The sequence below is a fragment of the Tachyglossus aculeatus genome, chromosome X1 (genome assembly GCF_015852505.1).
Source record: "Tachyglossus aculeatus isolate mTacAcu1 chromosome X1, mTacAcu1.pri, whole genome shotgun sequence".
Classification (NCBI taxonomy): Eukaryota; Metazoa; Chordata; class Mammalia; order Monotremata; family Tachyglossidae; genus Tachyglossus; species Tachyglossus aculeatus.
In genome coordinates, this window is record NC_052101.1 from 76171159 (window position 1) to 76198197 (window position 27039).

General features: G+C 40.6%; 1 protein-coding gene across 9 annotated transcripts in view; it reads left to right on the top strand.

The window, feature by feature from the left end:
* ERC2 (ELKS/RAB6-interacting/CAST family member 2) overlaps positions 1-27039 on the top strand; it is a 1114913-nt gene that overhangs the window by 308944 nt on the left and 778930 nt on the right. For all 9 annotated transcript variants that reach the window (XM_038740432.1, XM_038740438.1, XM_038740433.1 and 6 more), the window contains exons 4-5: positions 15893-16048; positions 21786-21953. In XM_038740432.1, coding sequence (XP_038596360.1) covers positions 15893-16048; positions 21786-21953 — 324 coding nt within the window. The remainder of the gene's footprint in view (positions 1-15892; positions 16049-21785; positions 21954-27039) is intronic.

Here is a 27039-nt window from a genome sequence, read left to right on the forward strand (position 1 = left end):
TGCCAATCCATTTCCACATCAAACAGAAGCTTCTTACCATCAGCTTTAACGTACCCTATCAGCTCACTCCCTTTTACCTTTACCTCACTTTACCTTTACCCCTACTACAACCCAACATGCAGAGTGTGGACTGGAGTTAGGGATACAATGAGGAGGCAATCAAAGGAGGATTTGACAAGTTTTTTGATCGATGTTTTGGCCATTTGTATGGATAGGAGGGTCCAGATCCTGGAAATGTTGTGGGAGGGGAAAAAACTGCCAGTATTTGGTGACCAAATGTGGGAGTTGAAAGAGAGTGAGGAGTTGAGGATGCTGGTGACTGTTGGGAAATAGAACTTGAACTAGTTGATTTTCAGCAGAACAGACAAGAATTATCAGCTCTGTAGTACACACTTTTGTTTCCTTTAAGGGCAGACTTTTTTAGCTACATTGTAAAAGTGAATACTTTATGCTTGATAGGTAAGCTATCTATTTGGGGAAGGTGTCCAAAGTGGATTTTTTTTTTTCAAAACAAACCCTTGGGTAGGATGTATGAATAAAAATTAATGCTACTAACATTTGTTAAACTCACTGTACCAGCTAGAACATGACTAGAGGGATGAGAAAGTGAAAATGGTACCACACAAACCACTAGCACTATAATCAATTTGTTTGCACAGGTTCTATGTCCCAAAGCCTTCATGACGGACTAAGTATGGCATGTTATTTTAGCTACCATCCCAAAATTACTTTTTGAAGTCTAGGAGCTCGAGTCCTTTCCACTGATAAGTTGCTTCTTAATATATCAGATTTGCTTCTTAAATATATAATATTTAATATATAATATATAATCAGATTGCTTCTTAAATATATCAGAAACTGCTATTTGCTAAATCTACAAGGAAGTAATTCATTGATCTCAAACTTTTAATGAAAGAAGAAGATGCCCAAACCAATCCAAAAGTGACTTTAGCTCTTTCCAAGTGGTTTTGAGGAGACTTGGCTTCTGGAAATTTATGGGCCAAGAGAGCTATCAGAGGTAATGATTGGGACTGTGAAGTGGAACATATCTCTTTAAAAGTTTGGATTTCACTCAGGCTTAACCATTCAGTACTCTTCCTTTCTAATACTTGGCCTCTGTGGTCCAATACTAGTTGTTTATTTAGGGACTGTAATTTTCTTCCTGGCTATTACGTCAGCCAGGAGGGTAAGGGACTAAACCACAGCCCTTATGTGGATGTCCTTTTTAAGTTTCCATAATGATAATGTGCTATTTTGTGCTATCACATGCTCCAAACCTAAAGTAGTGTCCAGTTTCTACGTTCATCAGGCCAGGGTTACTGTCGAGTTTCTGTTTGTACTGCCTGTATTCATGGGTAATTAATTTCTAGTTCCATGGAACAAAACCAAGAGTGGAAGCAAGTATTTGAGACTGAGAGATTCTAAGATGGGACCCAAAAACTAGATTTAGAAAAGCAAGCCAAAACAGGATAGTGAAATAATCAACAAGGAGGCCTCTTCATCCTGTATTTCGAAGAATGACATAGGTTGGAAATTTTGGTTTAAGGTTTCTGTCATTTTCATGCCACCTGCCCAGTTCCCAATATGGATGTAGAAATGCAATACCCTCCCTTCAGTAATATGATTACCAGATGTCCCAAGAACTGGAGCAGAGGGTCTGTAAGCTTCTCCTTATATTCAGACCTAAGATTAAATTCGTCTTTCAGGTTGGTGGAACAAGGAGAACCAAATAAGTAGCTTCTCATCTGGAAGCCATTTCTGTGACTCACAAATCCCCATGGCAGTTTCGGTCTTTTGTGGGCCTGTGGGGAGGAGGGGGAGAATTACTGTTCTGTTGTCTTGCTTGGGTGAGGGCATTGCTTGGAAGAATGGACAACACAGTATAGCTTCTTGGTGACGTGCTCTCCCAGAAGGAATACAAAAATTTCATCTTTTTCTGATGGACTCTTGGTCCTCTCTCCCTCTTCATTGCACTAGTTGGTGATGATGGTATTTGTTAAGCACTTACTGTGTGTCAAACACCGCTCTAAGCGCTGGGGTAGATACATAGTTATCAGTTTGGACAGCATCCCTGTCCCCCAGGGGGCTCACAGTTTAGGTGGTTGCTAGTTGCAACTGCCTGATTGATAACACCTAATTTCATGTAGCTTAATTATATCACTTAGGGGGCATAAATAATTAAAAATTCATTTCCAGTAAAGTTGGAGGAACTTTCAGTGACTTAAATGATTAGGTTGCTTTGTGATCTTTTTCTTTTTGATTACATCAGTAACTAAGAAATTATATGAATTTCATATAATAATAAAAATGATGACATTTGTTAAGTGCCTACTATGTGCCAAGCACTGTTCTAAGCACTGGGGTAGATACAAGGTAAACAGGTTGTCCCACATGGGACTCACAGTCTTCATCCCCATTTTACAGATGAGGTAACTGAGGCACAGAGAAGTCAAGTGACTTGCCCAAAATCACACAGCTGATCAGTGGCCGACCCAGGATTAGAACCCACGACCTCTGACTCCCAAGCCCATGCTCTTTCCACTATGCCATACTGCTTCTCTAAGTATTTGGAGTTTAACTCTCTGAAGAGTCCAGAGTGCTAGTTGAGCCCAACCAGAAATTTATTAGAACATTTCAAATATACTAGAGAGGTGTGAAGAGGAAAGCAGAACTTTTCTGTTCAGATTCAGGAAAATTAGAGCATCACAAAACATAATTTAGAGCACACTGAAACATTTTTTAGTTTTTTCTTAGCTTGTACAATCAAGGGCAGGGAATTTGTGTGTTGTATCTGTGGTACTTTCCCAGGAGGTCAATGAATACCATTGACTAATTTTAATTGAAAAAGCTTGATAAAACTCTGGTTTCTCTGTCTACATATTTTTTCTAATATTTCTCAGACCAAAAGCCTACATCTTTCTGGAAGGGCTAACTCAGATCTTTGTAACCTTGATTAGTTCCATGCAGTAAGTGTAGCATTCCTAAAGGCTGAAGAGTTAGGCATGCAAAGTTATCTTTTCTTCCACAACTAGCTGAATTTAAACGTTTAGCCTCAAAGAGCTTCTGTGGTGTCTAGTAATAATAGTTTAGGATGTTATTCTAAATAAAGAATAATACAATTATGTAGACCAAAGGTTTTGTTAACATTAGATCACGTTGTCTTTAGAGAAAGTTGACTCTGTAGTTCCATTTTAGGATTACAGTGTACTCCATTTCACCAGCTGAAAAAACTTCTTAGTGTATCCCACTATGCAGTGTTAAAACACACCATTTTCTTGTCTCATAGTATATGAAAATTAAGTGTTTCTATCTACCTCTGAATGAGGAGGCCCCCCACCTATTCATTTTGCTATTTCTTTCTGGTAAGTAGCTAAAATTATAAGACTTTTAATGGCATTTGTTACATGCTTAAAATGTGTCAAGCACTGTTCTAAGTTCTGGAGAAGTTAATCAAGTCAGACATTGTCTCTGCCCCAAATGGGCCGCACTATCTAAGTAGGAGAGAGAAAAAGTTTTGAATCCCTATTTTACAGTTGAGGAAACTGAGGCACAGAGAAGTGAAGTGACTTGCCCAAGGTCACATAGCAGTGAAGTGGCCTAGCCTGGTTTAGAACCCAGTTCCTCTAATTCCCAGGCTCTGGCTGTTTACATGCTACTTCTCAATTTAGACTGATTGATCAATTGATTCAAGAAGCTTTTATAGTATGGGAAAATTTTTTAGTAACCATTGATTTAATCGGTTAATTTAGCAGATTATTTTCAAATATATAAAATATATTAACACCCCAACTTTCAGCACAGCAGACATGAGTGCCACACTGAAGTATGGCCAAAGAATAAAGCTGATAAGGACCCAGCAACATCTGCTGCCGCAAAGGACTCACAGAGCTACCACAGCACAGACTGCACCACTAGTCATGATTATAATAATGGTATTTAAGTGCTTACTATATGCTAAGCACTGTATGTACTGAAGACTGGGGTGATAGAAGATAATCATATCGGACACTGTCCCACATGGGGCTCTTCTGATCGTAGGGAGACTGGGTGAGGGATTGTGGGTGGCTCTGTATAAACTTTCAACACTACTGAAAACCAATCTAATTGCCTGTTCTACTGATGCTGGGACACTCCATCGCTGTGTTAGTAAGTGCATAGGATATTGATCATTCGATTATTGTTGAGGCAGCAGTGGTACTCAACAATGTTTGGCGTGTCTGCAGTTCTTTATAAAGGTGCGTTGCTCATCTTGTGTATGTGAGAGCCTGGAGACCCTAACCTAAACATTGTTTACTGCCCAAACTCAAACCTGGATTCCCTAGGGCATTGTACGTGGTGAATCCTTATCCTGCCACATGGGTTGAATCTTACTATCTGTGGGGTCATCTTCAAAAATGAAAGATATATGTATATATGTGCACTTATACAGACACACACATATATGTATATATGTGCATATATATGTAATACAGCGTGACTTAGTGGATAGATCATGGGCCTGGGAGTCAGAAGGACCTGAATTCTCATCCTGGCTCCACCACATATCTGTTGTGTGACCTTGAGCAAGTCACTTCACTTTTCTGTGTCTGTTACCTCATCTGTAAAAGGGGGATTGAGACTGTGAGCCTTATGTGGGACAGGGACTTTGTCCAATCTGATTTGCTAGAGAAGCAGTGTGGCTCAGTGGAAAGAGCATGGGCTTGGGAGTCAGATGTCATGGGCTCTAATCCTGGCTCCGCCACTTGTCAGCTGTGTGACTTTGGGCAAGTCACTTAACTTCTCTGTGCCTGTTACCTCATCTGTAAAATGGGGATTAAGACTGTGAGCCCCACGTGGGACAACTTGATCACCTTATAGCCTCCCCAGTGCTTAGAACAGTGCTTTGTACTTAGTAAGCACTTAACAAATGCTATCATTAGTGTATCACCCCAGCGCTTAGTACAGTGCCTGGCACATAGTAAATGCTTAACAAATACCATTATTATTATTATTGCTCATTAAATTTGAAAGGAAAGAAAATTTTCAAGTCTAGCAGCAATATAACCTTATATTCATGAGCTAAATGCTAAACCTTCATTCTCACACAAAATTCCACCCTTTTGAGAGAGTTAGAAATTTCTTCCATACCATATAAGGCAAACAGTGCACCCAGTTCTGTTGTTATACATGATTTCCTTATGTGATTTGGAAATATCGCATGGACAAACTAGGGAACATTGTTCCCATAATACAAGTCTGTTCAGGGTAGATTTGGTAAACAGTTGTGAGCATGTATGTTGGTGTTGGTTAAATGTAATGCTGTTATTCTTCCCAGCTTCTGCTTCAACGTTACTGTATATTGTGTTCCTTTGTGTTTGTGCAAATTTAGTCTTTAATACAGTCTAGTAGCAGTGAGTGGCAAAAGATGTAAAACATTCTGCAAATGATGTACATAATAATATTGAAATTTGTATCCAAAAATATCACTTGAAACACTGTACTAAAAGCTGAGGTAGATATAAGACAGTCCCTCTCCACATGAATTTCACAGTCTGAGTGGGAGGACAATTTTAAGTTGCTTGAGGGTAGGTTCTGTGTCCATCTGATTATCGTGAATCTATCCCAGCATTTAGCACTGTAGTGTGGCACATAAGCATGTAATAAATATTATTGTACTCTCCCGTGTTTAGTATACTGTTCTGTACACAGTAAATGCTCAATGTTATTATTGACTGATGTTCTGACATCTTCACTCCACACCATTTCCCTCTATTCCTCTTGTTACCATAGTTTTTGTATAATAAGCACATGCCTATCTCCTCGATATGGTTCATTCATTCATTCGTATTTATTGAGCGCTTACTGTGTGCAGATCACTGTAGTAAGCGCTTGGGAAGTACAAATTGGCAACCTATAGAGACGGCCCTTACCCAACAACGGGCTCACACTAGCCACATATTTAGAGGTAAGAGGGAAAGTCTATGCAGATGATTCCCAAATTTACCTCTCCAGCCCTGATCTCTCTCCTTCTCTGCGGTCTCATATTTCCTCTTGCCTTCAGGAAATCCCTACTTGGATGTCCTGCTGACAGCTCAAATTTAACATGTCCAAAATTGAATTCCTCATTTTTACACCCAAACACTGTCCCCACATGACTTTCCCATGACTGTAAGCAGCACCATTCATTCATTCAATCATATTTATTGAGCGCTTACTGTATTAAGCGCTGTACTAAGCGCTTGGGAAGTACAAGTTGGCTGTTTCAAAAGCCCATATCCTTGGCATTATCTTTGACTCATCTCTCTCATTCAACCCACGTATTACGTGTCACCAAATTCTGTTGGCTCAACCTTCACAACATTACTAAAATTCACCCTTTCCTCTCCATCCAAATTGCTCCTACATTAATCCAAGCATTTATACTAACCTGCCTTAATTATGCCATCAGCCTCCTTGCTGACCTCCCACCCTCCTGACTCTTCCCACTTTGGTCTTTATTTCACTCTGTTGTATAGGTCATTTTTCTGCAAAACTGTTCATTCTGTGTTTTCCCCACTCCTCAAGAACATCCAGTGATTGCTTATCCATCTCCACATCAAAGAGAAAGTCCTTACCATAGGCTTTAATAATAATAATAATAATAGTAACTGTAGTATTTGTTAAGCACTAATGTGCCAAGCACTGTTCTAAGTGCTGGCATAGATATACGCTAATCAGGTTGGACATAGTCCCTTTAAAACACTTAATCACCTTGACCCCTCTTATCTTACCTCCCCGATTTCCTCCCAGCCCTCATACTTTGCTCAGTCTACACACAGTGCCTCAGTCTTGTCTAATTTGCCACTGACCCCTTGCCCATGGCCTGCCTCAGGCCTGGAACTCCCTCTTAATATCTGACAAATGTTCACTCTCTCCACCTTCTTAAAGAGTTAAGACTTTTTAATAAAGTCTTATTAAAAGAACATCTTCTCCAAGCAACCTCCCCCAACTAAGTCCTCATTTCCTCATCTCCCCATTTTTTTATGGTGTTTGTTAAGCACGTACTACGTGTCTAGCACTGTTCTACCTACTGGGTTGATCAGGCCTGATACACTCCCTGTCCCACATGGGACACACACTGTAAGTTGGAGGGAGAACAGGTATTGAATCCTCATTTTGCCGTGGAGGAATCTGAGGCATAGAGAAGTTAAGTGAGTTGCCCAATGTCACACAGCAGGCAAGTGGCGGAGCTGAGATTAGAACCCAGGTCTTCTGGCTCCCAGGCCTGTGCTCTTTCCCCTAGGCCACACTACTTCTGCTTCTCCCTTCTTTGCCACCCTTGCACTAGGACTTGCACCCAGTAAATTTGTTATGGTCAGGGAACGTGTCTGCTAATTCTGTTATATTGTACTTTCCCAAGCATTAGTACAGTGATCCGCACATAGTAAGTGCTCAGTAAATGCCATAGAGTGATTCATTCATTCATTCATTCATTCACCCCTTTCTCAGGCCCATAGCAGTTATGCACATATCTATAAATGAATGTATTTATATCAATGTCTGTCTCCCTCTCTAGCCTGTAAGCCCATTGTGGGCAGAGAACGTGTTTAACAAGTCAGTTACATTGTATTCTTCCAAAGGTTAGTATAGTGCTCTGCACTAAGTGCTCAATAAATATGGTTGATTGATTAGTCTTATTTTACAGGTGAGGCAACTGAAGCATTTAGAATTTGAGTGACTTGACAAAGTTCATACAGCAAGCAAGTGATGTAGCAGAATTAAAACTCTGATTCCCTGACTCAGGCCAGTACTCTTTCCACCAGGCCACACTGCTTCTCAGTTTAAGGTTTCAGAGTCTAGGATCCCTGAGGAATGAGGCCACTATCCTGGAGTGGGAAAAGTGATCATTTGGATCAATAACCATTTCACCCAGGCACCTGAAAATCATGGGGGAAGAATCCAGAAGTGGTAAACCTATAATTCCCAGAGAGAACATGTGAACCATGGTGCATGGAAGAAAATAGGATAGCTGTGGCATGGTGGAAAGAGCACAGGGACTGGAAGTCAGAGTACTTGAGTTCTAATCCCAGCTCCGCCACTTGCCTGCTGTGTGACCTTGGGCAAGTCACTTCATTTCTCTGTGCCTCAGTTTCATCATCTGTAAAAAGGGACTTAAATTCTTGTTCTCCCCCTTAGAATGGGAGCTCCACATGGGACAGAGACATTGTTCAACCTGTCGTATATCTACCCCAGTGCTTTGTACAGAGCTTAGCACGTTGCAAGCATTTAACAAATACTACAATTATTATCTTATCATTATCATTCATATAGTTAGGATAGAAAAGGGCATTTTTTTGGATTGCAGTTCCTTCATATGTGTTACATAATTGATGCATTCTAAATCATTTCAATTTTTCTGATAAAATCCCAGTTAGAGCTTTAGCCATGTCTGCAATTGGAAGGGAGTCTTGGGTGTTTCCTGGATGCCAGAGGGACAAATTTGCTTGGGAAGCTGACAGAGCGGGAGGTGTATACAAATCCCTTGAACTTCTTGCATCTAGTCTTGGGAAGGACGGCAACTGGTTGGACCCTGAATGATCCTTTTCTCTCCAAGGTGCGTATCTCTTAAATGAGAGCCAAAGGATTATGGTAGTGGTCAAAGGGTAGAAGAATGGGGTGTGCTTGCTAGAGTGTCCCAATCCTCATCCTTTCCTGAAAGGCAAACTCCAAATAGCTTTGGGCCCCACAGAGTGCAAGCCCTCCAGCACTGGCTCTTGGCCTATTTCAGCCAAGAAGGACTGAGCAGACTTTGATCTGCCACACTCCCACAGTAGATTGGTAAGCCCCTCGAGGGCAGGGTTGATGTCTTCTACTTCTATTTTAGGCTGTCATGCACCTAGTACAGTAAGTACTCTTCTCAGTGGATGAGTACGGGAAGCAGCATGGCATAGTGGTTAGAGCACGGGCCTGGGTGTCATAAGGTCATGGGTTCTAATGCCGCTCCACCACTTGTCTGCTGTGTGACTCTGGGCAATTCACTTCACTTCTCTATGCTTCAGTTACCTCATCTGCAAAATGGGGATTGGGATTGAAATCCCCATTTGGGTCAGGGACTGTGTCCAGCCCAATTTGCTTGTATACACCCCAGTGCTTAGTACAGTGCCTGGCACATAGTGCTTAACAGATAACATAATTATTATTGAGAAGCAGCATGGCTTAGTGGAAAGAGCACAGGATTGGTAGTCAGAGGATGTGGGTTCTAATCCCAGCTCCACCACTAGTCTGCTGTGTGACCTTGGACAATCCACTTAACTTCTCTGTGCTTCAGTTACCTCATCTGTAAAATGGGGATTAAGACTGTGAGCCCCGTGTGGGACAACCTGATTACCTTGTATCTACCCCAGCGCCTAGAACAGTGCTTGGCACATAGTAAGTGCTTAACAAATACCATTATTATTATTAGTTATACAAATGCTGCTCCTGATGATGTCTGTAATGAACAGAGAGAGAAAGCATAAGCACATGATTCATATTTTCATGTATTTATCTTAGTCCTAGTCTACTCAAGCCAAGTAGAAATTACCTAGATAAGTCAGAGCCCAATCAATTATACTTATTGAGCTGTTATTGTGTGCAGAGCAATGTAATAAGCACTTGGGGGAGACCCCTCCAAAAATACTTTTGCCTGAATTATACAAATAAATGAAACAATTTTATTTTTCAGTTTGATTTAGCTGGGATAACTTGACAGCTGCCTTAAGTAGAGACTTTGCTAACATAAGCTTGGTTTCATTAATAGAATAGTATAGGCTAGGAAAAATTCTTGGGTAACAATCAGCTTTGTCAGAGCCTTTAAAAATGAAACTAAAGACGTTTCTGAGGTGATAGGCTGGAAAGTAAGAAAAGTGAATCAAACGATTAATGGTATTTATTGAGTGCTTACTATGTGCAAAACACTGTACTAAGTGCTTGAGAGAATACGACAGAATTAGCAGACCCACTCCCTAATAATAATAATGACATTTATTAAGCACTTACTATGTGCAAAACACTGTTCTAAGCCCTGGGGAGGTTACAAGGTGATCAGGTTGTCCCACAGAGGGCTCACAGTCTTAATCCCCATTTTACAGATGAGGTAACTGAGGCACAGAGAAGTGAAGTGACTTGCCCAAAGTCACAGCTGACAATTGGCGGAGTAGGGATTTGAACCCATGACCTCTGACTCCAGAGCACTGAGCCATGCTGCTTCTCATAATGAACTTACAATCTAGAGAAAAGAGACTGGGGGCATGGTTACAGGCAGAACACACAGTTCATGGCAGAGAATGACTCTGAAATGAGCTGAGGGTTCAAGGACAAAACTGATAAGTTTAGTGATGTTTCCCCAGAGCTGCCTTGCATCACATTCTGAACTAGGTCTTTTCAGGTTAAATCGCTGTTTTAGAGTATCCTTTCACTCATTTCCTTGTCTCCCTTGCTATTTTAGCCCCTACTGAGGATTGGAACTATCAGAGCTGTGCCTGTCCAATAGCCTCATACAAATTGCTTTTGAGATCAGTCCATCATCTGAGTCTCTAAATCTTGAAGGGACACTCCATTCCCAGTTGTCCTTTTGCTCTTTCCAAAAATGGAGAGTAGTCCATGAATTAAGATGACCTGAAGTGGTTATGAACAGAAAAGTCCTGAAAAATCAGGTTTGTCCCATATCTTGCATTAAATTACTTGGGACCCATTTGTTTCCCCCAGAAATATACAGGTAAAACAAAAAAAAACCATTGAGGTGAGATGTCTACAAATCTCAGCTGATATGAGGAGCCATGTAGAGAGGGAGATGTGTGTTCATGCACTTCCTTCCTTACATAGTGAGGCCCAGTGTGAAAGAGAGGAGAAGCAGTGTTGCCTAGTGGCTAGAGCATGGGCCTAGGAGTCAGAGGACCTGGGTTCTAATCCCTGGGATTAAGACGCTGAGTCTCATGTAGGACAGGGACTGTGTCCAACCTGATTACTTCTCATTTTCAGGAATTTGTGATTTTAAAAATAAAACACCTAAGATTTCAAATCCTTGCTGTGTACTCTTTAAACTTTAGCTGAAGTGGTTAGGGGTGGAAGCAAAAATAGTTACCATCATGTTTGTTCCAGCCTCCTCTAACCAGATCTCCTCTCAGCCCCCTTCCAGTGAGTGTCCCTGACCTTTTCTCCCTGTGACCAGCTAAAGAAGTCATTGGAGACCTCCCACCCGCACCCCACCCCATCCCCTCCAAAAAAACATTTCAACATGAAATCCTACAGCTCATGCAAACAGTTTGTTTTATTTATCTTCTATAAGTCCTGGTCTATGGAATGAAATATGGTGCCTTTTTACACTCTATGCCCAGTCTTGCCAGAATTATTTTCTGTTTCCTCTGAAGCCAACATTAATTATCACAGGAATTTTATCTGACCACATCCCTTATAAGGTGTTTCCTACATAGTCAACTACTATATTAATAGAGGAGAGATTTGTTATCAGAAACTCCTGCCTTTCTGTCAGTTTCTGACCAGTCCACTTCTGTCTTGCTGCTCCTCCAGAAGAACAGCAGGAAGACTGGGGAGATGGTTGGCTTGGAGGAGCCCAGGGAGAGGATGGCAGAGTTCCAGCTACCTCCAACTCCCCAGTTCCAAGCCTCTGTGTGACCCAAAGTATTACATAGAATAATAGGATTTTCATTCACTGGGATAGATGTCTAAACTGAACAAGTTAATTTTCACCTTTCTTTGAAATTTCAATTCCAACATGATTTGGCCAAGAAAGGCTTCATATTGTAAGAAAAAGTCCACTTTTAAATCAGTTCTGGTCTTCATAAACAGCTTTTTCCCCCTAGTATTCTTATAGAAACATTTAAAATATTTCTTTGACAACACACTAACTGACTTTTAAATTCTTCATAGGTAAAATGAACAACACTAACAAATCTGCTATATCAGCCCAGTAAGGGTGTTTGGTGTCATGCATGATAACTCTGTCTGCTAAAGTCGAAAGGAACAAAGAAATGATTTGGCCTAGGGTTTACTTCTTTGGTATTATTCTGCCCGCTGAAAGGATTGCTTGAGGGGACACTAATGGGCCATATCCTCTGATTGGTTCCCACAGACAGGATCTTAATGGTAGAAATATCTGACAGTTGAGTTTTCCACTGATTGGTTCACCTAGGGAGGAGATGATAGGCTTGGGAAGGGGAGGAGAAAATGGTGGTGTATGTTGTGGCCTATGAGCCCCGTGGCATTCCCCAGTGCTGTAGTGTCACATTCTCAGGTCCAACCTTATCCTGAAGTGGGGTCGTGGCTATAGACCTCCACAAAAGTCAGTCCCTTATGTGTTCAAATCTGTCTGGGGAGGCCAATCCAGACTTCCACAAGGTCAGCCTGTGATTCAGATCAGTTGTGCTGGAATGTCCCCTTAGGGTTTCCTTTATGTCAACAGCTATCCATCAGGAGCCCTGGAGCTTTTTCTCATCTGGAACTCCAGCCTGGGCACTAAGGATCAGTCCACCTCATTTGGCAAGGACCCCCTAGTAATCCTCTCCTGTAAAAAAACACCCCACATTCCACTCTAGCCTGTAGGGTTAACTTGCAGTGAGGGAGGGAGGGAGGGAGAGAGAGAGAGAGAGAGAGAGAGAGATAGTGATATTTTCAGTCAGTGTTTTATAGTTTATATTTGCTGAAGCTTTATTAGGATCCACATCAAAAAAGGTAAAAGAGCACAGCTTCTGAGTTCCCACCTGGCTTACCCAACCCTAAATAACTTCATATAAAACAGGTACAGGCTGTCACTGCCCCCCCCCCCCCCTCCAAAAGCCCAGCTCTCCATCTCTGAGGTGGTTACATAAACCATTAGGTGAAGCTTGGAGTTGTCTGCACTGTGGATAAAGGGCTACCTGGCTGCATGAGGACAGTAGAAATACAGCCCTGCTTCTTCCCATGCTCTCCCACTGCCTCCCCCTTCCCCCTCTCCTTCCCTGCTGCCACCCCCAGCTGCAAGACTCTTGTTGAATCTGCTCAGAAACAGCTCAGAGAAAGGCCCAGCTGATAAAATAACATGACACATAATCTGATTACCTTGGGTGAGGTTGCCAAAAGTGGGATCACTGTCCATGAGGACTGTATTGCTTAATGGCAGCGATTGGTGAGCCCGGACTTTTGCCCATGTGCTCAGAGTTCCTAACTAATCAGCATCCATCTTGCTCCTCCTCCTGAGAGGACAGCAGAAGGACTGGTGATTGAGGAGGTCCAGGGGAAGCTAGATGGGGAGATGCGTTCCCTCCAATTCCATGATTACTGGTATTTTTTTAAATCTTTGATGTAGAACCTCATTAATGATGGTTGAAAAATTCAAATATGTCAAATGGTTCCCTCTATCCATATATTTGTTGACTCCTTCAAAGAACTCCAGAAGATTAAACATAATTTATCCTTATCGAAACCATGTATCCTTTTGCTTACAGTTGCTAAATTGTTAGTTCGTTGCTTGATTGTAAAGCCATTGAGGACAGGCATTGTCTACTTATGCAATTTTATTTTACCAAGGGGAAAAGGGAAGTATTTTTCCAAGAGGAAAATACTGTATACAGTAAGTGATGAATAACTATGGTAGATTGATTTCCCTCAACAAGTGTCAATTTTCTAAGAACTCACTGATCATAAATTTGATTCTGCTAATTTTCCATGAATAAAAGTGATACTGGTGTATAATTCCTATGATTACCTCTGGAACCCTTCTTATGGCTATAATTTGCATTGGCAATCTGACAGTCTTCCTGTACTGTGGCCATTTATAACAATAGGTTGAATATTCTTGCCATGATTTTTGCAACTGCTACTCCCTGAGTTCCTTCAGCATCCTTAGGTGTATCAATCATATTTATTGAGCACTCACTGTGTGCAGAGCACTGCACTAAGCACTTGGGTTGTACAATAACAGAGCTGGTAATATTCCCCACACAGAGCAAGATCACAGTCTAGACGGGGAGACAGACATTAATATAAATTAAAAAAGTATGGATATCAATGTAAGTGTTGTGGGGCTGAGGGAAGGGTGAATAAAGGGTACAAATCCAGGTGCAAGGGCGTTAGAGAAGGGAGGGGGAGTAGGGAAAACAAGGGCTTAGTTGGGGAAGGCCTCTTAAAGGATGTGATTTTAGTAAGGCATTGAAGGTGGGGTGAACGATGGTCTCTAGGATATGAAGGGGGAGGGAGGTATAGGCAAGGGGTCAATGGTGAAATAGACAAGATGGAGGTACAGTATGTAAGTTGGAGGTAGAGGAGTGAAGTGAATGGGTTGGGTTATAGTCAGAAATCATCAAGGTAAGATGGGAGGGAGCAATAAAGATAGGATTGAGTGCTTTAAACCCATGGTAAAAAGTTTCTGTTTGATGTGGAGATGGGTGGGCCACCACTGGAGGTTTTTGAGGACTGGGGAAACATGGACTGAACTTTTTTTGTAGAAGAGTGATCTGGGCAACAGAGTGAAGTATGGACTGAAGTAGGAACAAACAGGAGGCAGGGAGGTCAGTGAGGAGGCTGAGGCAGTAGTCAAGTCAGGATAGAATGATGTATGAATGAGCATTCTCATTGCGTATATATGTTAAATTGTCAAATCTTTTCACAAAAAATAGTGTTAATTAGCATAGTCTCTTATCTATGATTCCTGTTGAGATTCTAGAAGTGACTCATGACTCTAGAATGTTTGTTAGTTTGGTCTGAAATAACAATCAGATATAAATCAAATTCAAGCTCCTCAAACTCGCTGATTTATCAAAGCTAGGCTGGTGTCTTCTGAGCAGGGTGGCTGTGGTTTTGGCACGCGTAGGTGTTGGGGGGTAAGGAGAGGATTTAGCTTGGAATCCCTGGTATTCTGCTCCAGGAGCATTCAAATTAGTCTGGACCTGCTTTCATAGAGTCCTGTTGGAATTGTACCTCCAAATGTCCTCTAAAAAATGTCCTTAACTTTTATTCGCTTTACCTGTTCTACTCTAACCACTCTGTTTCTCAGTCATTTCACTTTGTGAGAACAATGTTTTGCTTTCTGGAAAGATGGTTTTGTAAAATTATTTTGAAGTTAGGAAAGATGGTGATATGTTTTTTCATCCTGGGACACTATCGTCTGGTTTTGCTACATAAAATCAGATAGCCGGATATATCGCTATCTCTGTTTATAATAAGTTTTCAATTTACAGAAAATCAACATATAACCAGGGTTCAACTGTGGAACATTCCTAACTAATGGGAATCACATATCGCTAATATAACTAATTCTTTTGTTTTATAGTCTCCTAAGTGCTTAGTACAGTGCTCTGCACATAGTATGCACTCAATAAATGCCACTGATTTACTGACAACTCCAACTCCAAGATAAGGAAGGACCAAATACCTCTAGGTTGAACATTTACCCTAATGTACCTATAATTTGAAATTTCAGATGCCTTCAGGAATATAGCCACAAAATATATGTATGTCCATGCTCTTATTTTGAGTGCAAATAATCTAAAAATGCTGACTTGGGGATATTGTCCCAAACTCCTGATATGAATATATGAACAATGCCAGGTTCAATTCACATGTTCGCTCCTACTTATAATGTGACACAGGTGAAACCTGATCATCTTGTATTTATCCAGTCCTTAGTATAGTCCTTGGCATGTAGTAAGCACTTAACAAATACCACAATTATCATCAATTATTATTGTATGAGCAAATTCCAGAGAAATTTCAGAGCCATGTCAGAATGATATATCACCTTTAGGGGAAAAAAAACAACAAAACATTTTATTTTTATTCCGAGCATATTCTGGTTTTACTGTCTCATGAGCCCAGTTTTATTGATACCAGGATCACTTTATTAAATCTCATGTTCGTATTTTGCCCACCAATATTTTTTCTCCCCATTTTTCACCAATAGGATACAAAAATTGCTTCACTGGAACGAAACATAAGAGATCTTGAGGATGAAATCCAGATGTTAAAAGCCAATGGCGTTCTGAACACAGAGGACCGAGAAGAAGAGATCAAACAAATAGAGGTTTACAAAAGTCATTCTAAGTTCATGAAAAATAAGGTAATATTGTGATATAAAATTTCATGCTATTGCTAACATAACTTGAAAATGAAGCTTATGTGGCTATTTTTCATTAGCATTATTTCTGGGAATTCACATTGGTGAATTTCAAGAGAGTACATAATACGTAGACTTTAGAAAAAATAAGGAGCTGAGAAGGAAGGTGGAGTAGGGGATTGGAAAGGGTAGAGAAAGCTAAAAAGACTACAAATGGTGTATTTATTGTGTTACTCTGCTGCAGTGTAAGGTGAGTGGCCCAGGGAACTGTAGTTATAGCTGTTTATCTCCAGCATGCTGCATCTGTCTCTGACTGAAAGGTTTGGTGATGGCATCTGCCCAGCATATTCTGGGACTCCCACATGGGTAGATTAGTAACCAGTTTGTTCGCAGATGGAATCTATTGTCCCATCTGCCAGTTACTTGCTTTGCCCATCATTGTTTTGCTTCATGTATAGCTTGCATCTCATAGTTTATTAAGAAAATTGGCTACATTAGGTGTGATGTATACAACTAACTCTTTGGCTTCTCAAATATTTAGTACCCAATCTATTTTGGATAAGCTCCAAATACTTGGGATGCCAGAAGAATGGCTGTATATATAACACCTAATATAGCCATTTTTCTTGGTAAATGAACTATTTCTAAAATATTTAATCAAAAAAATTGATAGAAAAATTATATGGAAAAAGAATTTGTATTTTAAAATCCAATTTAATTCATTAATTATGGTTAAGCACTTACTATGTGCCAAAATGATCAGGTTGGGCACAGTCCCTGTCCCACATAAAAATAATAATAATTATGGTATTTAAGCACTTACTATGTGCCAAGTACTGTTCTAAGCGCTGGGGTAGTTACAAGTTAATCAGGTTGTCCTATGTGGGGCCCACAGTCTTAATCCCCATTTTACAAATGAGGTAACTGAGGCACAGAGAAGTTAAGTGGCTTTCCCAAGGTCCCACAGTAGACAAGTGGTGGAGTTGGGATTTAGAACCCACAGCCTCTGATTCCCAAGCCCAGGCTCTTTCCACGAAGCCATGCTGCTTCTCTGGGGCTCACAGTCTAAATAGGAGGGAGTAGGATTTTACTCCCAAATATTGGATTCTGACGATCACTATACATTAATTATACATAATTGTTAATTTTTATTTTTATTTATGGTATTTGTTAAGCACTTAATGCGTGCCAGGCACTGTACTAAGTGCTGGGGTAGCAGTCAGGTTGGACACAGTCTGAATCTTCATTTTATAGATGAGGTAACAGGCACAGAGAAGATAAGTGACTTGTCCAAGGTCACACAGAAAGACAAATACAGAGCCAGGGTTAGAACTCAGATCTTCTGACTCCCAGGCCCATGATCTTTTCTCTAGGCTATGCTGCTTCAACTGCATTAACTGTAATGGTTGAGATCAGGAGTTGGCAAACCCTTGACTGAAAATCTGGTGGCTCACAGTTCTGAGACCACCAATGGTCATGCTTTGGATTGGGATAGCACTTCTAAATCCAGATGCTTCTTTGGGATTGGAATGGTCACTCTCAAGACCTACCCAGCTAGTCCAGGATGCTCCTGCTGCTCTCCTGTTGTCTTCTCCCTCCACAAGTGACAAAGGGTCCATGTGTTCCCTAGTGGTGGTGCAAGTCTTCAGCGTGGTGGTTGTGTTGTGGAGCGATGAATCCAGATGGGCAGTGGAGGCTGCCCTTTAACTGTATCTCTTTATGTGTGTCCAATGTGCACTATTCCAAATTTCTCAGGGATTACCCCTCAGGGACGGTTGCTGATTCCTGTTCTAGTGCATTACGTGTGTGCTTAAGACGTGTGCCTTGCCTTCCAAAAGGCTTCACACTTTCATAATTCCATTTTCAAATGGAAGCCAAGAAAAGGTTACATTATTAATCCTCTACTGGATTAATAGTAATTGTAGATAGTATTGAGTACATGGCAGACATGTTCCGTTGGCTATGCTTCCTTTTCCTATATGTAGGGTTTTTCTAAGGTGCATATGTTCACATAGGTGATGGTCCAAAAATGGAAATTGGCAATGACCACAAACTAGTCTCTGGAATTTTAGAAATAATTGTCATCTTGAACTGATCCCTGCAATGAAAAGAGATGGTGACTAGAGGAGCACGGAGTAGTTGAATAGTCTTGGGTCTTGTTACTTGTTTAGTAAGTAGGGAACAGAATTCCAGACATGAGTCTAGACAGAGATCTGGTCCTTGAGGATTCTCAAATAAATGTACTTCAGCAAACATTATATAAAGAAAATAATATGTGGGGACATAGGTTGCAGAAGGAGTTTAGAATCAAATGTCAGATATGTTCTGGGGTTTTAGGACTCCAGATGCAATCTGTCCAGCAATCTCTTTATTTGTTTCTCATAGGAATTTTGACATTTAAATGTTGGCATAGAGACATTGTCATATCCAGGAAACACAAGCTTGAAAGACCTCATGGACTTTTATTGGGTTTAGTAACCGACCCTTAGGGTCAAATTCCAAATTTGCCTTGAGTTTAATTTCAGAGCTTAATCTCCCTGAGAGAATACATTAAGAAGTTTGTGACTTTGAATATTCAGAAATACTGTGAAGCTTTCAAAATTAGAACGTTCAGTGCAAATCTTTATTGGTTTTTAGCATTTGTGATTTTCCCTTGTTCAATGTGAGATTTTGCTCCCACCCCTACACGTGCCATCTACCAATACCAGAACCTATATGTTAGTGTCTCCCTCCGTTTTCAGTGTGTGCCAAATATATCACACTCCCATGCTTGATCTCCCTTTCTTTGCTGAATTTGTAACACATTTTATTATTAACCTTTGACAGACTGCAAATATCATAAACCAAACAGTGCTAATAAGCATATCATTTTCTAGACACAGGGGCCGTATCTGTTATGGAAAAGAAGCTATTTTCTTTGGCTGCTTATATTTTCAGGGTGTTGTGTCACAGACATAACTGTGGGAAGAACTTTCAGAAGAGATGAAGTGAGTGTGATGCCCACATGGGTCTCATATAAAATGTGATGTAATTCAGATTATCTTTAACCATAACTTTTTCCGTGATATCTTGGAGACAGAATTTCTTAGTGTTCGGCATGGATTTTTTAAACGTATCACTTTCTATTTTTGTTGCCTGTATGTAAAAAAGCAAGAAGTTTATTTTTCAGAAGGACACTCATTTTCTAACCTTTATTATTTCTCTAAGAAAATGCAGTAGTGTAATAATCAATCTACTTCTAGTCTTCTTTAGCTTTTTCATTGGTCTTTTTTTTTTTTAAAAAAAACTATAATCTACACTATTAAGTAGTGTTTATTAAGAGCACCCTTAAAAATGGTGCTTTTCTATGTATTCTACCAATTTAAATCAATCGATTATACTTATTGAATGCTTACTGTGTTCAGCATTCCCTGTCCTCCAGGAGCTTACCATCTAGAACAGGAGAGAGACATTAAAATAAATTATGGTTATGTACATAAGTGCTGTGGGGATGAGGGTGAGGTGACTCAAGTACTTAAAGGGTGTAGATCCAAGTGCATAGGTGATGCAGAAGGGAGAAGAATCGGGCAAATGAGGGCTTTTGGGGGGAAGGCCTCTAGGAGGACATGTGGTTTTAATAAGGCTTTGAAGGTGGGGAGAGTGATGGTCTATTCAAGACCAGAGGGAAGACCTGGGCCACGGGGTTAGTGGCGAGATTGATGATATCGAGGTACAGTGAGTAGAGTTGCATTGGAGGAGCGAAGCATGTAGGCTGGGTTACAGTAGGAAAGCAGTGAAGTAAGATAGGTGGGTGCAAACTGATTGAATGCTTTAAAGCCAATGATAAGGAGTTTCTGTTTGATGCAGAGGTGGATAGGCAACCATTGCAGGCTTTTGAGGAGAGGGAAGCTGTTAACTGATTTAGAAAAATGATACTGACAACAGAATGAATCAATGGCATTTATTGAATGTTTACTGTGTGCAGAGCACTGTACTGAATGCTTGGGAGAGTAAAATATATAACAGAGTTGATAGGCATGTTCCCTACCTAGTCAGCCAGTCAATCCTATTTACTGAGCATTTACTTTGTGCAGAACACTGTACTAAGTGCTTGGGAGAATACAATATAACAGAAATAGTCCCTGCCCACAAGTAGCTTACAGTCTAGAGGAGTTAAAGACTGGAGTGAGGAGAGATAGGCAGGTCAGCGAGGACACAGATGCAGTAGTCAAGACAGGATATGATAAGTGTTTGGATCAGTGTAATAGCAGTTTGGATGGAGAGCAAAGAGTGGATTTTAACGTTGCTGTGAAGATAGAAACGACAGGATTTGGTGACCGATTCATTATATGGGTTGAATGGAAGAAATGAGTCAAGGGTAATGCCAGGGTTACAGGCTTGTGAGACAGGGAGAATGGTGGTGCTGTCTACAATGATGGGAAAGGCAGCAGGAGAACAGGGTTTGGGTGAGAAGATAAGGAGTTCTCTATTGGAAATGTTAAGTTTGAGGTGTCAGTGGGATTTATTTTGTTTTGTTGTCTGTCTTGCCCTTCTAGACTGTGAGTCTGTTGTTGGGTAGGGACTATCTCTATATGTTGCCAACTTGTACTTCCCAAGTGCTTAGTACAGTGCTCTGCACACAGTAAGCGCTCAATAAATACATTTGAATGAATGAATGAATACGGAGGAGCCTGTGAAAGAGACTGAGAAGGAGCAGCCAGAGAGATAGGAGTAGAAGCAGTAGAGGACAATGTCACTGAAGCCAAGGATATGGTTCTTATTCAGTAGATGCTTGTAGCCGAAAAGTTTGTAATCATCAATTCATTTGTACTGAGTCTTCATGGGGTACATAGGGCTGTAGAGTTGTAAATGTAACATAGAATTCATTGTGGCAACTTTCTGTACATGGTGCCATAGTCCAACCTAAAGCCACGTAAAATTCTCTATTGAGTGGCTTAGGGGGAATGAGAAAATGAAATTCTTTCCATGGCAAATGTCCTACATATTAAGGTGTGTAGAAGAGCATATATGTGGTTGGAAGTGCCTCTTGGCTATAATTTCAGCAAAATTGTTTACATATGTTCAACAAAGTATAATCTGTGGTAACAGGCACAACTGTATATGATTTTATAGCATTACAGTTGTGAAATATTTCAGGATATTTAACATTCGATTTTAAGATTCAAGCAGAACACAACAGACTTCTTATATTTGGGACCTTGCCCAATCCTGGATTTCTCTCTCTCAAAACACCACATATCTTTTAAATGCTAGGCCAAAATTTGGAATTTCTAGTACCTAGCTCATCAGTGTTGAAAATGAGCTTTTTGGATCCTGAAAAAAAAAAACCACCACTCTGAATGCAGTAGGCTGTAGGCAATGGTTTTTTAGTGTAAAATTATCTGCCTATGTAGGCTTCATCCTTTGTTCTCCAGTAGAAAATTACACCTAGGTGCTGGCTTGGGGCCCCTCACCAATATACAATATTTATTGAGCACTTACTGTGTGCAGAGTACTGTACTAAGCCCTTGAGAGCGTACAGTATAACAGACACATTCCCTGCCCACAGTGAACTTACAGTTTAGAGGGAAGAAAAGTCTACAGGTATGCTGTAGCCACTCTCTTAGTAAGGTGAGAGAAACCTAGGGAGTGTATAAAGAATAGATTTCCTATGACCAAAAGATCCCCTTGTTGACTACCACTTAGGTGGCAATCAAGAGAAATGCCAATTTACCTTAAACGTGTTGTTTTGTTGTTTTAGATTGATCAGCTGAAGCAGGAACTTTCAAAGAAAGAATCAGAACTTCTTGCCTTACAAACAAAGCTTGAAACCCTTAGCAATCAAAATTCAGATTGCAAGCAACACATTGAAGTGCTTAAAGAGTCACTTACTGCCAAAGAACAGAGAGCTGCCATACTTCAGACAGAGGTAAGATATTTTGCCATGATACAATGCAGCATAAATGTTAAATTAATGGAATGTGTCATGTTGAAATGATACATTTGCCAAAGGGGTGTAACAGCAATGTCCAGGTTATTTTTTCCCCCTTGTCAAAAATTGTAATGAATCTTCAGTCCTATATATGTGCTATTGATAGTCTATACAGCTGTATTTATACGACTTGCGACTTGTCTCTACCGATATATTTGGTTTCAAGTACACTGCAAAAATATTTCTGGTTTTCTGAACTATGTAATATTTTTGCAACTTTGACTTCATGGGTCTTCCTTTGGGTCACTTTGATTTTCAGCATTCATAGTTTATATATTTATTTTACTATTCTGCAAAAGTTTTCTTAGTTTCAAGGTGGGTGAACTTGGTGATTATATGAAGATGTCTTAAATCTGCATTCTTATTGGTCAGTGGTTTCTTGTCAGATGTCTACATTGAAAACAATAGCTTTAGCTGAGATTGGAAGAGATAAAAAGTATTTTGTGAGTACTAAACATATTTTAGCATGAAAAATCATTATAGCAAATATACCTATATTTAACTGATTTTTTTCTCACTAAAATCAACCTATTCTGGCTTCTTTCTCCAGAGCTGAACCTATTTGGGATAACTGATAATACAGAAATTAATATCAACTAAATCATATATGTAGTTTTAGTAAATCTGGCACCAGTTTTTTTTATTTATGAAGCGCATTACTGGAATGATGAGCCAAAACATGGTACTACTGAATTGTTCTGACTTTAAGAACTATCTTAGTTTGTTCAGGCAATGTGGTCTAGGCAAGCAGCAAGGACCAGTTGAAAGTATGTGGTGCTCAGAGTCAGGAGGCCTAGGTTCTGACCCCATCTCTGCCATTGGCCTTCTGTATGACCTCAGACAAGTCACTCTAGCTTCCGTTCTTCAGTTACCTCATCTCTAAAATTGAATTGATAAAATGTACCTCATAGATGAATGGTGAAAGATTAAAATGAGTAAGGCCTTTGCAAAAATGTCTTCTACAAATTCAAGGTGATATTATTTGTAATAATATGGCCCAAATAATTTACAGTGGATTGTTCTTTTGGTAGGCAAATTAATTCCTTGCCAAAGGTAGTCCAAAATAGAATATGTGTCAGGGTGAAAACTACTTAATGTGTTTAAAATTAATGAAATAAACTGGTAAAATGTCTTATCTCACACTCAAGGGCCAATTTCTACATTAACTATTGAGATGTGTTGCTTTTGTTGATATCACTTCTAGGACTTGGGTATGACAATCAATTTTGGAACAGAAGAGCACATTTCACAACAATACCTGTGCAGAACACATTAAGGGCATGTGTAGGTTGAGGTGGTGAGGCAGAACGCCTCAGCCATGGTGAGAGTGAGTGATCATGACAGTGATGTTGAAGCAGAGGATAGTTTCTCTGCTGTCAGCATCACTACCACTGTTCAACAAGCTCTTTGACGGTGGAGGTTTCTGGCATGGCCAGGAAACCATCATCGTTAGTTGAGCAGTGGCTCCAAAGGTCTGCTGGAAATAGACCTGTCCCATATCTCAGCCTTCTCCTTCTGCTCCTCTTTTCCATCACAAAGGGGGATAGAACTTGTTGTGGAGAGTGTAAGCACATAGGTGTGCCATGGGCTGCTATGTTGTTTAGCCTCATTCATTCATTCACTCAATCGTATTTATTGAGTGCTTACTGTGTGCAGGGCACTGTACTGTTTGGTGAATACAGTATAACAATGAACAGACACATTCCGGGCTCAAAAATATTACTGTAGACCTACAAATCCCATGGCTATTTGCTTGAGATGTGCAGGCTCAGTTCAAAGGAGTGTTAAAAGAACATTCTGGGGAGCTACACAATAGTGAGGATTAGGGCCTGTATCCTCACCACCAAAGGAGCCCCACTTACTCCTACTTCATACATAGCCTCCCATCCTCCTGTTGTGTTCCTGGAGAGTGTGCATCTATTGCATGTACATCCTGGCAGCTTTGAGAACTTTGGAAAGCTTAATATTATTACCCTGCCAAGCAAGCAGTGTGCTGTGAATCAGGCCTGAGGAAGCAGAAGAGTATTAGCCTTTCAGGTGATCACGACTCCTCACCTAATGTCCATCTGCCCTTATCCTGTTTTCAACTTTTTCCCTTCTGCTCCTATTCACTCCTGTCTCTAGCCTTGTCCAATTCACCTTAGAACACTTTTCTCTAGGTTTTTGGTATGGCATAGTCTGAAAATCAATCCTGTCTGAACCACTTTCATCTTTAAACTTATTTGCCTTCCCTTTCCTCCTCCCTTTCTTCTGCCTCTTCTCCCCCCACAAAGATCTAGGGGAAACTAAAGATGCAGTAATCCCATTTCTACTGTGACTTGGTGAAAGGTTGACTTTGAGTAAGTCACTTTTTCTCTCTGCCTCATTTTCCCTCTTTCTAAAACAAAGAGAAGCCAACCCCCATATCTGCCACTCACTAACTTTAAAAAAAGATCTGTAAATATATGAAATACTGACACTAATGGTTACAGATTAAAGTTGCAGCAAGGGAAATAGGAAAAAACATATAATCATTTAAATATAGGGCAGAGCCTTTCTTTTACTTTGGAATTTGAAATCTAAATGAAAAAAATGCAAGTAGCATATTTGTGCAATTAGTAGCTTTTAAATATTGTATGAGGACTTCTGAAATTCCCAAGCTTTAATTTTGGAGTCTCAGTAAAAAAAAGTTTGGGCATTACAAATATTAACTTATAATGCAAAGTAGAAGCTATAAATATATTGAGGAAAAATTACCTAATGATTGCTTTTGTTACATTTTCAATATTTAAATGACCCAGAAAAGATAATGAGGATTTGAAATGGAACAAGCTGCTGTTCACATAAACTCAAAGTGAAGCAATTTCCCTTAGTTTCCCTTAGTCAACACCCAAATAATTTTCTTAGGTCTTTTCTCCCCTATAAAATCTCTTTGTAAACAGAAATGGAGAAAGTTGCTTAATGATGTCCACCTCTTACAGGAAGCAATTTAAGTTGAAATTAGCTATAATTGTACAATCATGTGCAAAGGACTTTTGGCAGCAGGGTAAGTATGCATTAAAGATAATTTTTTTTTCTTAGTCTACCTAGAGGAAATTGAAGCCTCCCTAACTTGTTATGGGTTAAAAGGATATTGATCCTAAAACAGAGATATAGTACATTTCATTCTATGCCTAGAACAAAGGAACTGAGTTCAAATTCAAATGAAAGACACTGTGTGTACCTTGAGGAGTTTACATGTGATAGCTCCTTGAAATTGGATAACCAAGTAATTCTTTATAATCGTATTACAAGAACAGAAAGAGATATTCTGTGGTATTAAAAGCACTGGTCTTTGCTCTGGAATATATGTGATGGCAGAAGAGTTCCTTTTAGAACATGAGACAAGGAGGCAGTCAACACGTTGTCTCTAATACAAGACAGCTAAATTCCAGTCATTGAGAAATTCCAATTTTGGAAGAAGACAAAGATTGAAAGTCACCCATAGACAAACTCATTGCGTGATAAATCCTCAGCATTTATTCAACCTCTTCTGACTGGCTCCACAGAGCCTAGGCAGCCAGCAAAGGGGCATACAATCCCTCCTTAACTGCCATCTTCAACTGTTCACTCTCCAGTGGCTTCTTCCCCACTGCTTTCAAACATGCTTACGTCTCTCCTATCCTAAAAACACCTTCCTTTGACCCACAGCTCCCTCCAGTTATTTCTCCATCCTCCTCCTACCATTCCTGTCCAAACTCCTTGAGCGAGATGTCTACACTTGCTGTCTCAAATTCGTCTCTTCCAATTCTCTCCTTGACCCACTCCAATCTGGCTTCTATCCCCTTCACTCCACAGAAGCAGCCCTCTCGAAGGTCACCAACGATCTTCTTCTTGCCAAATCCGACGGCCTCTACTCCATCCTAATTCCCCTCCACCTCTCAGCTACCTTTGACACTGTTGACCACCCCCTTCTCCTGGAAACATTATCCAACCTTGACTTCATTGACACTTTCCTTCCTGGTTCTCCTCATCTCTCTGGCTGTTCATTCTCTGTCTCCATGGGCTCCTTCTCTGCCTCCTACCCCTAAATGTGGGGGTCCCTCAAGGTTCAGTTCTGGGTCTCCTTTTATCTTCCAACTACCTCACTCCCTTGGAGAACTCACTCTATCCTATGTCTTCAACTACCACCTATATGCAGACATACTCAAATCTACATCTCCAACCCTCATTTCTCTCCCTCTCTGCAGTCTCACACTTCCTGCTTCTTCCAAGACAGCTCTATTTGGATGTCCTCCCATCACATCAAGTTTAACATGTCCAAAACATAACTCCTTATCTTCCCACCCAAATCCTGTCTTCCCCCTGACTTTCCCATCACTGTAGACCTCACCACCATCCTTCCTGTCTCACAAGCCTGTGATCTTGGCATTATCCTTGACCTCTCTCTCTCATTCAACCCACATATTCAGTCCATCACTAAATCCTGTCAGTCCCACCTTCACAACATTGTTAAAATCCTCCCTTTCCTCTCTATCCAAACTGCTCTGATGTTAATGCAATCACTCATCCTATTCTGCCTGGATTACTTCATCAGCCTCCTTGCTGACTCCCAGCCTCCTCCTGTCTCTCCCCACTCCAGTCCATACTTCATTCTGCTGCCCAGATTATTTTTATACAAAAATGTTCATGACCTGTTTCCCTGATCCTCAAAAAACTCCAGTGGTTGCCCATCCACCTCCATATTAAACAAAAACTCCTCACCATTGGCTTCAAAACACTCAATCACCTTTGCCCCCTCCTACCTTACCTTGCTGCTTTCCTACTATAACCAAGTCCGCACACCACTCTAATTCTAACCTTCTCACTGTGCCTTGATCTCATCTACCTCACCGCTGACCCCTTGGCCACATCCTGCCTCTGGCCTGGAACATCCTTCCTCCTCCAATCTGGCAACCTCATTGAAGGCACAACCCCTCCTAGAGGGTTTCCCTAATACCTCCCCTTCCCCTTCTCCCACTCCCTTCTGCATTGCCCTGACTTGCTCCCCTTGTTCTCCCCCCTC